Source organism: Astatotilapia calliptera, chromosome 7 (assembly GCF_964374335.1).
Source record: "Astatotilapia calliptera chromosome 7, fAstCal68.1, whole genome shotgun sequence".
NCBI lineage: Eukaryota > Metazoa > Chordata > Actinopteri > Cichliformes > Cichlidae > Astatotilapia > Astatotilapia calliptera.
Window position 1 is genome coordinate 67,450,475 of NC_137428.1, and position 14,546 is coordinate 67,465,020.

The 14,546-nt window shown below is 40.5% G+C and overlaps 1 protein-coding gene across 4 annotated transcripts in view; it reads right to left on the reverse strand.

Moving 5' to 3' along the window:
* Positions 1–13,363, reverse strand: part of LOC113027146 (DNA topoisomerase I, mitochondrial) — a 28,721-nt gene extending 15,358 nt beyond the window's left edge. Inside the window, exons 1-11 of one of the 4 annotated variants that reach the window (XM_026176711.2) lie at positions 13,263–13,363; positions 12,804–12,931; positions 11,617–11,671; positions 9,940–9,986; positions 6,868–6,987; positions 6,623–6,710; positions 6,399–6,526; positions 6,167–6,282; positions 4,179–4,300; positions 537–659; positions 213–400 (exon numbers count right to left, since the gene is read on the reverse strand). In XM_026176711.2, the coding sequence (XP_026032496.1) occupies positions 213–400; positions 537–659; positions 4,179–4,300; positions 6,167–6,282; positions 6,399–6,526; positions 6,623–6,710; positions 6,868–6,987; positions 9,940–9,986; positions 11,617–11,671; positions 12,804–12,919 (1,103 nt within the window). In that variant the 5' untranslated portion in view covers positions 12,920–12,931; positions 13,263–13,363. Of the gene's footprint in view, positions 1–212; positions 401–536; positions 660–4,178; positions 4,301–6,166; positions 6,283–6,398; positions 6,527–6,622; positions 6,711–6,867; positions 6,988–9,939; positions 9,987–11,616; positions 11,672–12,803; positions 12,932–13,102 lie in introns of all 4 variants that reach the window. The other 3 variants (XM_026176710.2, XM_026176709.2, XM_026176708.2) reach the window with 3 other exon arrangements.
* Positions 13,364–14,546: the final 1,183 nt, after the last annotated feature.

Consider the following 14,546-nt stretch of genomic DNA (forward strand, 5'->3'; position numbering starts at 1 on the left):
CAAAAAAAATAATATTAGTCATGTTGATTTGAACACTGTCAGAAAAAACAAAACAAGCCTGTGATTCTACACATTTAAACAGTTTGTGTATTAAGAACTTGTTTCTTTGAGTGAAAATGTCACTGCTCTGCATTGAGCCACAAGGGCACACGGAGGGGACTGAAACTAAAGCTGTACTCAACTATACACTGATTTCACAATCACACTCTCACTTGCTGCAATTGATGATGACGTCCTCTGGTTGGATCCTCTTCTTCAGCATGCCTTGCTTGGGATGCTCGCCTCTACCTCGGAATAACCCCGGAGGCTCAATCTTAAAATTGCCAATGCGTTCTTTGTGGTGGTCCAGAAGGCAGTAGCCGTATTCATCCACTATCTTCTGGTTTGCCTCTTTCAAAGCCTACAAAAAGATTTCAGATACAGATCGCGTTACCTCAGAAATGGACAGGGTGCTCCTCTGGACTTACTCCAGTTATTACGCTACACATTATGAAGACAGCAGCATACAAATACAAAGAAGGGAACGCGAGCTTTACCTGTTTCTCCTCCTTGGACATATTTTTCCTTGCCTCTGTTTTGGCTTTATGCATGGCATGGATTTCTCCAAAGTCACACTTATCAAGATCTTGAATCAGTGACCTCTCCTCATGGGTCATTTCCTACACAAGCACAAAGTGTGTTGAGGCATACAGTCTCATTTCAAGTCTGAGAATATCAGCAGCAACAAAAAGAACACGCAAGCTATTAACCAAAACAATCTGGAAGTTGTAGTGAGCATTATTCTTTATTTTTATATTTACAGGAAAAAATTAACATGATGTAAATGGTTCCAATTAAAGTGATGATAGAATAACTGCAGAAACTGATCGTGTGTCTTCGCCTCTAGTGATGCAAACAGCAATTACACTGCTGTAAAAATTATAACAACCTCCATTTATCCATTTAGTTTCTCACACATTTCAGATCAAACAAATATCAGAGAAAGATAATCTGAGCAATTAAAAACTGCACTTTTTATATTATTTAGCTGATGAAAGGAGAAAAAAAAAAACTATCCACACCTACCAGTTTCTTGTGAAGACGAACACCCACCTGTTAAATCTGATTAACCACAATTTTGGAAAGCTGAGTTCAGTCTCACTGACCACACCCACTGCAGATTACTGCCAGACGTGTTTAAAAATACATAGCAACACATCATGCCCAAAACCAAAGACACAGTCAGCAGGACGATGATTGGAAACATAACAGCAAAACGGCTCAAAAATAAAATACTGAATGTTTTGAAGTGTCCTAGCCAAAGTCCGGACGTTAGGCCGGTTAGGATGCTCTTGGCACTCGTGCTCAAACACCTTCCACTGTGGCTGAATTAAAACAATTCTGCAAAAAAGAGCCAAAATTCCTCCACACCAAGACTGACAGTTAGACCCTTGATTGCAGTTCTCGCTGCCAACGGTGCCACAAGCAGTTTCAGATTAGGTTTGGGCTTTTCTGCCTTTAATAAATGAAATCATCACTAACTGTGTTATTAGGTTTAAGGGGCCGTAACTTAATCACATTAGGCCAGGCAGGTTGGGATAGTTTTTTCATCACCTGAATAGATGAACTCATTTAAAAGCTAAATTTTATATTTAGAATGTAGCTTTAATAAAAACAGAAACATGTCAGTGTGACAAATATGCAAAAAAAAATAAGAAATGAGGAAGGGGTCAAAGACGGTGTTGTGATAAAGTCAGCAGAAGAAGCTCTTAAGAGTTCTGTACAGAGCATTGCTTTGTTATATTCACTGACCAGTAGGGCTGCCACAAACGATTATTTTGAGTCGACCATTCACCGATTATTTTTGTGATTAGTCGACTAATCAGATCAGCATCCATTGGACGTAAAACGTACAGCTTATTGCACCAGCAGCATCTGCTCTTATATAACTATCATTAGCTTACAGCTTTAAGTGTTTACGGTATGTGCTAACTAAAAATAAAGACATGATAGTATATAGTCCAGCATCTCACACTTCTGATAATCAGCTGTCTGCTTGATGTTTATTCAGCTGTGTAAAAACTATAATCTCAGCCAAACCGATTTACTCAGGAACAAATAAAATACTAAAAAAAGCCAAACAATAACATGTTTAAATTATCTAAGTGACTCATATCATGTTTAACCTGAGTAGCAAAAGACTGCGGTGGGTTTGAAAACGATTTGCCGGGAGTCCGGTGTTCTCACGGCTCTAGTTAGCCTAGCCCCCGGCTAGCTATCGAGCTAGTGGGTAACAGACATCTCCGAAAACGTCGGCGCGCTTTTGAAAGTATGTGGTGTCTTGATAAACTGAGCAGATATTTGAGGTTTACACAGCTACATTCTCGCCTGAAAATATGTTAAACGTTTATTTTGTGACCCAGAAAGAATCATAAGAGTAATATTAAAACTAACTAGCTGCCGCCATTGTTGGAAACTGAGCTGGGCCGCGCTATGAATTCTGGGACACAGCTTCTTCTTCTTCTGAGTTTAACGGCAGCTGGCATCCTTGTACATGCAGTGCTGCCATCTTCTGTTTCAGTCCGTTATTACACTCTTAAATCCTGCCACTTATTCCTGCGTCTTTTGTGATCTTACAAAGCTTCAAACGACGCGTCGACTATTAAATCAGTCGTCGACGATTTTGATAGTCGACGTAATCGCGACTAGTCGACTAATCGTGGCAGCCCTACTGACCAGCTATGAAAACAGAGTGCATAACATTTGTCTATTCATATAACAAATTAACGCAATAATGCATCATTAAAAACAAACAAAAGAAAAACTAGATGAGGAGGATTCAAACAGATCACCGACCTTTCCTTTAATTACTCATTTTTACGGAGGTGAAGCAGAGTCGAAAAAAAAACAACTGGTGCTGTCATAAAAGGCTACAGTACTTTCTCCTAACAAGCCATTTAAAAAGTGGGGACAGTCAAAGCTGCAGTTTTGCATCACAGAAACATAAGAAAATGTTACAGCTTTCCAGTATTTAACACTTTTAACACCGCATCACTCCCAGAACTACAGTAGCTATGAGTGTGAACACTGTAAGGTCACTGCTAAGCAGGCTAAATAAAGAATCCTGACAGGCCAGGCGGAGCAGCTGAGTTTCAACTTTAATTGCCAAAAGTTGTTTCACAAGGGGTCACCAGAGGTCATATCAGAGGTGACCAACAGGGCAAAGCAACTCTGTTTCAGCTGCAGCTCTAAGCTGTTGTGATGCTGAAATATCATCAGTGGCTTTCAATGTGCTGTCTAGCTGTAGGGAAAGAATCTGTATTTCATGACATATTGCTAATAATAATTAATGATCAAGTGTATTAATAAGTCGTCACTTACTGCCACAGAGGTGCTTTTTATAAACAGTGCAGTAATAATCACACAAAAATACTGACCGTAATTTGAAATGCACACAAAATGGTTAAATGTTTCTCTCACACACACACACACACACACACACACACACACAATCCATCATGGGCACAAACTTTAGGAATAAAGGAAATGACTCTCATCCATCAAACTGATACAGCCCAGTTTTGTTATCTACCGTCATAGAAGATGAGATGCAAATAGAGACCTACACATAACCACACACACACCTCCAGGAACACTGACAGCGTGGACAGGCAGTCAGCCTGCGTGTCTAAGCATGAATGACACCCGACAGTGGGCGGGCACTGAGGGCAGTGGACCGAGGAGAGTTTTTTCCGGCTATAATAAAACAGTTTAATTGGATTTGTTCATATGCAGGAGAGCTAGTTGTCTGGATTAGCATATCAATGCCTTCACATAAATCGTATTTTCAAGTGCATTGAGCACTAAGCAGCGCAAAATTAATTCTGCATGATATGCCTAGGGGCTTGGCACGGTGTTTTTTCCATGCAGAGGACACCCTGACAGACACCAGCGAGCATGTACCAGTCACACTCGTCCTGTATTTACACACATACAATCTATTTATGATGCACTCACACTAACAAAAGGCTTGAACATACGCAACTTTTGCAAAACTGTTACATGAAGACAAAGTTTGCAGATGTGGTGACACCAACCCCAGCTGGCTTTGGAGCCACCAGTCTACTGCAGCACATTTTAAACTCATAATCACACCTAAAGGTAACTTACTCCAACTTCCATGATGCATTTGGCTTTACCTTTCTCCAATCTTTAAAGAAATTCTCGCGGAACACCTTCTTGGTGGTGTACTCATGATCCAGCATCTGGGCAAAGAACACCGCCACCTCTTCTGCCGCCAGGCTCAGCTTTACCTTTTTACCTGCACACAAGCAGCATCACTTACACTGAGATCATTTTTAACAGCATTAAACCAACCAAGCCTTATTGTCAGAACTATACGTTTATCGAGCCGTACTAGTCAAGAACACAAGCCTTTGGGAGCTCGGGGTCCTCTGAAGATCCACCACCCAGTACCACCCCCACCTTAGCTCCTCCAGGCTGTCAGACTAGCCCGTGGATAGAGGGAGGTAGGATTAGAGGCAAGGACAGTGATCTACATTCAAGTCCACTGCTAGGACCAACCTTTAAAAACATGCACGTGCAGGAATTAACAGATCAAACCAAGTCCCCGTAGGACCCCGTTTGCAGCTGGACTGCTAAACAAAGCAAAAACAATTACAGCCATCAATCAGTATCCAGCTTCAAACACGTCTTGAATCCTAAAGGCCCAATAGCGTGCGGCTATGTCTTCTGTGTGAGCAAACAAAGTCAGGATGTGTGTACGCTAGCGTTCACAAGATTGTCTTAAAATTACAGTCCAAGCTCAGACCTCATCCCGAGCGAAACTGTGTGGCTGCACCTTTATGCCCAATGAGCTGAAGCGACTTTATAAAGTAACCTGAACAAACAAACACACACTTTAAACTTTTGCAATATAAATGGCTCATAAGAACCTATATAACACCCGTCAGGCTCCATCATATGTCCAATGACATTCTGGACATTTGTACGAAATACAGAAAAAGGAACTCTTCTCCATTGTCTATGGGAATGTCCTAAAATTCAGGAATTCTGGAAAGATGTCACCAAGTGTTTGTCTGAAGTGTTTAAGGTTAAAATCCCCTTAAAGGCTAAACTGTGTACTGATAAAGCAGACTAAATCACTGGACTATGGACTGCTTCGAGCCTGAGGAGCCACTGCACTATGCTGGACAAGTATGGATGCAGCCTCCATGGGACTCTGGAAGAAGGAAATCACAGATTCATACATTGCCATGGGCAAACAACGGCACTTTGTGAATATCTGGAAGCCATACATGGATATCACAGGCAGTGGAGGTTATTCATGAGCAGGGAGGGATTCCTTTTTTGTATCAGTGTGAGAGCCGTGTTCATTTCTACACGTGATCTTGATGCAGGCCTGAAGTCTGGGTGTGTGAATGTGAGGGGTTTAAATATCTGTATTGCATAAAGAAAATTTCACAGGACTGCATGAATACCTTTCAGAACTGCAATGTAACATTTCATTATTTTTTTTTCCAACAGCAACTGATGATGTTTCTTGGAAAGGACTGCTCTTCTACAAAACTAAGCCGTGACCAGAGCAGCACTTAAACTAAAGAGGATGGAGCTTTGGCCTTGGCTCTGGAAGGACACTCATGAAGGTTTGATAATCAGTCTAAAATCTTTCTTAAAGAAAGTTTAATAAACCTTTTTAAAAGCTTCTGAAGAAACATTAACAGACTATCCATCACAGCCTCTTGAATCGACACTGAACCTTTTTTCTGTCTAAGATTGAACTCACTCTTACTTTTTATTGATTTGATACATAACTGGTAATCCTAGATTAGGAATACAGACAATCATGACGTAAATTATTGGCATAAAATGAAATTCTTGTATAATTATTTATTCATAATTTTTCTAGGACAACTGTAACGCTCTCCATAAATGAGACCCACACAATGCTTTTCGTACATGAGCTGATTCTGGCTTTTAGAGTGAGGCAGACGTATCAGTAAATGATGTCGGTAATGTCTGACTGCGCTGTATAGAAGCAGAGAAGCCTACACTGAAGTGCATCTAACTTGTAAAATCATTTAACACTGTCTCAACAGTATCTGTAAGACACAAAAGTAGAGCTCCTGTACCCGTCACCCTTGTTTCAATCACACACTCAACTGACCATTATAGTAGAAGTGAACATTGTCAGGTAAAGGCTGGTACTCAGGGGGAAAGTAGGGTCCTTTGTGTTCCAAGAACTTCCATTTCACCCCATCTTCATACTTCTCTTCCTCCCACCTGACAAAAACCAAGATGATAAAAAAGTACAGACGCATCAGTGAAAGTTAAAATTGCACTTTGTGTTTGTATGTGTGGGTGGGAAGAGTGTCCAGATGAAAAGAGCACTCCACAACCATCTCCAGCGATTCTGCTCCTCCTCCTCCTTCTTTTTGATCTTCAGCTGTCTTGCTTCTTCAATCTCCTCCTTTGTCTTCTTACTTTTTTTTGACACAGCCTGCTCTTCTTCCTCCTTCTTTACCATCTGTGCAGAAGAGAGAAAAAAACTCACCATGAACCATGTTTCTCGTGCTGAACTTGTTGTAGGTGCAAGATTACCCCGATGGAGACAGAAGTTTACCTTTTGTGTTCTCTTCTTTGACGTCTTTGTCTGAGCCACTCCATCACCTTCTTCTTCGAGATGACGTTGCTTTCTCTTCTTCTTCAGGCTGCATGCAACATGGGAATGAAAGAAACTAATGGCTTGCATACAAAACTAAGTGAATTACTCATGAAAGGTACATTTTTCTGCAGCAGCTTTCAGTAAAAGTGATCCTACATGAAGAAGGACACACAAGGATTTTTTCTAGACCTGGTCAGACTTACGTGGGTGAATTGGCAGAATCACTGGTGCCTTCTTTGGGGTCATCTTTAATTCTTTTCCTTTTCACTCCTTTCTTCTTTGCTGTAAAAGCATCATCCTGTAGTTCCTGTTTCACAGATTCACTGAACGACAAAATGAACAGTTTTAGCTACAAATGTATCCACTCTGTAGCATCAGAGTTACACATTTCTGCTGACATATTAGCATAATTATTAAAATACTCATTCCAAAGTGCAGCTCTAGTCTTAACAGCAAGCCTTCAAAATTTAATTCACAATTTTTAATTTTAATTTTTTTGGACCCAAGTCGGACCTTATTTTAGTTTTTTAAGACTTAGACTAACACATTTCTGAATTCTTATCAAGTGTTCTATATTTTATTCATTTTTAATCTCACTTGAGTAGATGGTTTTGTATCAACTTAATAAAGTTAACATGCAGAATAAAAGCTTGATGCCTTATTTTTCACTGCTGCCCTCCTGTTTGGCGTAGAAAGAAAATCTTTAAGCACACCGTGATGACTCACTGACCATAAGAAATCAAGCATAATTGTGGTAATTGAGTAAAATTATCGACAGTAATGATAATGACATAATGACAGCGTTTAGAGATTTTAAAAAGGAGAGAAAAAAAAGGAGTAATTACACAAGTGCAAGCCTGGATTTCCCTGCAGACTGAAGATTTGATGGGTAGAGAAATGGCCCAAATTAAGAAATCAACAAATTACAGTCACTGCTGCTAATAAAAATTAGTTTTCTCCTTTTCCTCCCACAACATTCTGGAAATGAACAAAATGTGGAAAATGTAAAGCAGCGTAGCACATAATTGCCAAATTGGCTTACTGATCCAAATTACAAGGCACTATAGTAGCAACTATTCACTGTGCATTTATCAGGATAATGTTCTTTCTGCTACAGCAGGACCCTGATGCTTTCAGATTGAAGGTAATGAGCTATTCCTGGGGTTCTCAGGTCTATGACTCCATCCGGTCACTGCACCCAATACTGTATGAACTCAGGCAGAAAAACAAAGATATCTGTTTTACAATACAATTAGAATAAAGTACCAGTATACCCCACAGAATAAAACAAATATAGAATCAATTAACCCAAGCTAACGTCTTTGGACTGTGGGAATGCCGAGTACTTGGAGAGAATCCACACAGCTCACAACATGTGACAGAAAAGTGGACTCTGTGCCTGACAACCTATCACACTGTTGTGAGTTTCAGAAACACTGAAACAGAACACAACCAGTAATTATCATCATTAGTATTAGTGAGTCTTACTATGATAAGTTGTGTTATTGTAGCTACTTTGACAAATCAGAAGCTACATCACTGGAACACTTTAGGCATATTTGCAAAGCTAATTTCTACAGTAACGTTTCAGTTGTGTGGGCAGCACGGTGGCACGGTGGTTAGCACCGTTGCCGCACAGCAAGAAGGTCCTGAGTTCAAGTCCAACACCAGGCCGGGGTCTTTCTGTGTGGAGTTTGCATGTTCTCCCCGTGTTTGCGTGGGTTCCCTCCGGGTACTCCGGCTTCCTCCCACCGTCCAAAGACATGCAGCTTGTGGGGATAGGTTAATTGGATAATCCAAATTGTCACTAGGTGTGAATGTTCGAATGAATGTGAGTGTGAATGGTTGTCTGTCCCTGTGTGTTGGCCCTGCGACAGACTGGCGACCTGTCCAGGGTGTACCCCGCCTCTTGCCCTATGACAGCTGGGATAGGCTCCAGCGACCCTGAAAAGGATAAGCGGAAGCGAATGGATGGACGTTTCAGTTGTTGTACACGCTGTAGACAATAAGACACCTTTATATGTCATTACTGACCTTTATGGTCCATCACGTCTTTAATCAGACACTACAGTCATTTTCATTGTTGCACTAAAAATTAGTGAATTTAATGATTGGCTATTATGAGTCAGAAGGAAGCCAGGCATTGAAGCAGAGATGATGTATGAGCTTTTCCTACATTTTAACAATATTAAAATCACAAAAATAAAAACAAGACATCATTCCCAAAGATTTTTTCCCACCTGCTCACAGCCGAAACATCGCTTAACATGAAGTCATGAGAAGGAAGAGAAGGATTTGAGCCAAATGCAGCCGAGCTGAATAGATTAGTTAGTGAAGGTTCACTCTGTGTAAGGCTTTATGGAGGAAGTGAGGGATTTTTAATGTAACGTGTAATATGCTCACTTTGGAAAAAGACGATGAAAGGAAAACGCTTTATCTGTCGTTCTGTTCTCTTTTCAGTCAAACTTTGCAAACGTAAGAGTACCGAGGTCAAGATGTTCAGTTCAACTGCTCAATGAAAGGAAAAAAACGTCGCGCTAGTAGAAACGGTTATATTTTAGTGGTATACTGCACTACTGAGCAAAATCCATAAAAAGCTATAAAAAGGAGGTTGGGTCTCTGTGTGCACTGACATTTACGGTCTGTGGTTCTAATAGCCTTATGTTTCTTCACTAACTCTGCTGCAAGGCCTTAACTTTGCTCTCTGCACGAAACCCACTCAACTAGCACAGTTACCACCTGAGCCTTTGTGGGGGGAGAAAAAAAAAACCCTAAAGGGAAACATTAAAAGCCAGAATTTCACAAAACGCTTTTCCATATGACATCTCCTTTGAAATGTCACTCAGAACATTGGGTTGGGCTAAATCCACATCTGGGAAATAATCCATTAACAACTCTATGGAAACACTGCTGTGAAACAGATTTGACGCAGCGGGCCTTCGGCCACAGCCTGCCATCCTGGCAACACCCCGCTGAGCATCCAACTACTCAAACTATGCAGTCTCATTTATTTCACTGCAGACAAGCCAAAGATATTTGTCGTCAGTGCACAGTAAAATTAATTTTCTGAAAGACAACATAACACACTGTAGAAAATGGGAATGCTTCTGTCCAGGGACCCTGAACATCAAAACACAAGAATTAATTTTTCATCACCTCGGGAGGGAGAAGAAAAAAAAAGGAAAACTCTGGCACAGTTACACCAAAGCTTAGTGAGATTATCATCTCAGCATTTCAACAGTAATCCAGTGCTGGTAGCAGGACTTTTACCCTACCTGATGCTGCTGGATGATTCAACATTCTCCATCTTTGGTGTCTTGACCTAAGGGAATAACATAGATTAAAGCTCAAGGACAGACAGCTGGACCTTGATCTCATGCAAAGCACCAGAAGTGTTAAAAAAAAAAAAAAAAAAAAGTGCGACTCATTTCTTTCACATCTCTGTAACAGTGCTGCACCTCAAGGTTACAAGCTTGGGCTTTTCTTAAATAGCAACTTTTTCCGAGAATAATCAAGATTCCTTACAATGAAACAATATCTACAGTCCTTAAATCTATCCGGTCGTTAAGTCTGACGTCACTAGCCGTGTCTGGGCCTAAACTCCGCTGCAGGTCCATATATCAAACGATCACTGTGGCATTACTGAGAGTTGAAAAACTGTCTAAAGTCTTTCATCTTTAATAAAATGATCAGCGTTCTGCTCTACCAGGTGTAACAACTGAGTTTAACATCCAGGCATCCATGAAAACGGAATTTATGACATTTAACGGAGTTAGAAGTTAGCAGGAAGTTAGCTCGCTAGCTTCTATCTAAATACAATATAGCATGTCCTGACTGCGGGGTTTTGGAAACAAATTCAAACGTACAGCTCTGCTATCACTTCCAGCATAAATGAAGACAGAAAACTAAACAGCAGTGACGTTTGTAGGGTTACTGAAGTTTGGCTAGCTGGTATATAATGATGTGCTACGTGACCGCTAGCGACACAGCTATGTTAGCATAATATAAACAAGCTAACTTTTTTCCACTCGATAAAAGTTAACATGAGTGTTCTCGGTGGTCAGGAACAAATGTAATCGCATGGCAGGATGCTGTAAAAGGACCAAACTTCAGCCAGGAGAACAACTGAGATAATCCATCCACAATACGAGGTTAGTCATTCATATACTGCTGCATGGGCTGGGCTGTAGTTACATCCTAAGGTTTTAAAAACTGAGCTTAAATAAATGATTAGCGGTAATAAAAGCCGAGGGAGGTCAACAGGGATCACTGACTGTTTTAGGAGCTTTTTGAGATCAAATAGAAGAAAATACAAAACATTAAACATGTTAACAACACAAAAGCCATATTAAACGCAGACTACTTTAGACCCGGAAGTAGGATTCGTCACGTCATCACTTAACGACCGGATAGCATCGGGTTATGTTACACACTGTAATACAAAGTACTATTATTAATATGCAAACAGTTAGACCAGACCTTCCCAAAGTGTGGGGCCCACCCCCGTATGCCAAGGAGAAAAAAAACTAAACACTTGGACACTGCTAGCACGGGGCGCCCACACAAACGCAAAGCAGGAGATGAAGCATCGCTGAATATGTTTCCAAACCAACTTCATTCTAAGCCAAAGTCTAGAAAATATGGTGAAGCAAATCTTCCCTTTGGCTTCACCTGCACAAGTGCCGAGGTAGGTCTCCCCTGCAGAATTGCTTTTCCCTTCGTCGGGAGCAGCGCTGGGCTGTTCAAATCACGGACAGTATCCCACATTCTTGATTCAATATTTTTCTTGTAAAACAAAGGGGGGCTCAGCAAAAAAAGTTTGGGAACCACTGAGTTAGACAATGGAGTGGGATTTGTTCATGTGGAATATGCATGAGTTATAGGCGGACACGAATGATCCCTCCCCACTGGGTCACATTTCAGTGGCTGATAGGCCGCTTTTTAAAAATTACCTTTTTATGAGATTTTCTTTTATCCATGTTCTCCGTGGCTTTAGTTGGATTTGGGCTGTTCATCGGGATGCCATGACAGACGAAAGGAAAAGAAAAATGCTGTTAATGATGCCGTCTTTGAAACAAGACAAGTCAGAGAAGCACTGCATTAACAGACAGTTAGAGCTATGCTGTTATCAAGTGAAGGCTTGAGGGCATATTAGGATGATGTTAGACTTGTGTCCACGCCGAGATACGATTATTCTAGACAGACAACACTACAAAATGCCACCAATCAGACAAGCAGTGTCCCAGAGGAGCCTCCCACAGCCCTGAGCCTGCTTTTTTTTGAGTTGTGACCTTTCCAACCTTCAGAGCAGGATGCCAAATGAAACTGAGCTGTAATTACTCCTCTCTTTTTTAAATTACAAATCCTCAGCATCTGAATGAGGCAGTTCGCCAGTTAAAGCAGGAGCCACTTGCTCAGGAAAATTAGTTCCCCGAGTCTTGTACCTGAGAAGGATAAGTTGATCCTTTATCAGTAATTCAGTCAGTGTGCCATGAAATAACATGAGGCTAGCTGTCACAGAAAGCCGTCTGCTCTGCTGCCAGTGCCGCTTTCAGGTGTCTATTCATCTCTCTGCTCTCATCAATTACACAAGCCAATGACAGATCACTCCACATTCATTTGTCTGCTCACATATGCATGCTAATAAACGCATCAGATATCAAAGTAAATTAATTTATTCATATGAAGATGGAGTACCCACTGTACACAGTGAAATTAATGCATGCACTCAATGGCATCAGCCTGCGTGACAGCTCAGCCAGTACAGCAGTCTTCCAGTAACACTGTTTCCCCCCATTTAGCGGCACCCATACTGCCATATGGCTCAACTTATTCATTAACATTTTTTAATCCAAATTAATTTGTCTCCACATTCTACAACATGAAAGGCAAAGCTCCCTGCGAAAAACAGCTTTGATCTGGTCCCTGTGTCGACGCTGAACAGATGTTGGACGTGCTTCAGTCAGGTCACATGCATATATCATCAGGGAGCTGCAATCAGGACACGGTGGCTCGGGGAGCTGATTTGATAATGGCCCCTCAGTCTCTCATGATGGAATAATGATAAAGTGTTCGCTAAACTGTGCCTGTCATATACGTGTGTATATATAGCTTTCCAGCAGACACGCGCAACACTCACCTCTTCTTGATGTTATCTCCCCCAGCTCCTGCGCGTTCACTGTCACTCAGTCTTTTCAGTTTCGTCGCTTTGTGCTTGGCCTTCTCGTCTTCTTTAGCGTCCTTCTCCCGCCCCATCTTTCACACGTTCTTTGGCAGAGTACAGAGAACATTAAATAGCATACTTGCAACAAATAGACCAGGAAAAAAACATGCTTTACAACATTTAGTCGTTCTGTAAAAACGTGGCCTTGAAGTTAATCAGTTAGCTAGCAAGCTTCAGCAACGCCGGTGAACTTAAGAATACATTTGTTAGCTTACAGCGAATTTTCCCTTCAGAAACTAATAACAAGCCAGTAGAAGTTCGTACTATCAATAAACTTCCTCAGCACTTGTAGTTTTAGGAAATAACGGGTTGCTTTCCGTGTGCAGTAGGCTACAAACATTTTACGCGGTCTCAACAAACAGCGCTGAATCTCGCCTGGTTATTTCGCGTCACACCCAGCTGACTTCTGATTGGGTGACGAAGTTTGGTGACGCTACACCTGTGAACTCTCTTTACAGGGCAGCCTACCTTACCTGCTGGCAGAGGTAGAGGAGCCAAAAATTGTATTCTTTAGTAGCACTACCTCAACATAGTTTTGCTCAAGTAAAAGTAGAAAATGGCTCAAGTAAGAGTAAAGAAGTATTTAGTAAAAAAGGGCTGCTTGAGTACTGAGTAACTGATCATAACATCTGATTTAATGTTCAAAAATGAGACAATCAGACAGACAAAAATATAAAGTTTAGCCCAACTTCGCTACATATAAATAACATGATTACAAAATAATACATCTAAGCAGAAGAAACACTTTTCCAAATCAATTTTTCTTCAATATAAAACACACACACACATATATTAAAATTGGGTAAAGTACTCCCAGTGACAATATATGGTGTTAATTGATTTGATCTCCAAATGGCACAACAGGCTCAGCAGATAGAATAGAATTAAATCAACAAACTTTATGTACAAACAACAAGTGTCGCTTGTTGTTTCAGTGAAGTTACTCACACTGACTAGAGTAGCCAGCAATTTTTCTCAAGTAAGAGTAGCGATTTATAATAATATTACTCAAGTAAAAGTAAAAAGTAAAACTACTCCTAAAAGTAATTGTTTTACAAAAGGTTACTCAAGTAAATGTAACTGAGGAAAGGTAATTAGTTACTACCCACCTCTGCCTGCTGGTAACATGTAACTATGGTTTTTGCTGTAGCTAAAATAGTCACAAGTTTAAGTGTTTGCAACTTTGTACAAACTTTGAACTTGGTATTGCCCCCTGCCCTTTCTTGCATTAAGGTAGCTTTGTATCTTTTTTTTGTTACTTAAAAGTCTTTGATAAGTGTTTTTGAAAAATGTTCCCATCCTGGAGTTAGAACATTGGGGTTCTTTGACATTATTTGATCTGACAACACTGGAAAGGATGGCACGAAGCATCAACAATCGAGATGATTAGAAAGTGATGAGTAACAGATGAATATGTAATATTTTAAAATGCTATATGCAAAGCCTTGTGACACTTGCCATGTGGCATGTTAATAATGAAATTCTTGGTGCTTTGCATTGAAAATAAAAGCATCCATGGTGCACTAAGCCTACCATATATTACTATGAACTGTATCTGAATAAACTACAAGAAAAAAGTTACACTCACTGAAGATTAAGCTTACTTAAACCTTAATGAGGCTGCACCTAATTAAGGTTTAAGTAAGTAAGGATCAAGCT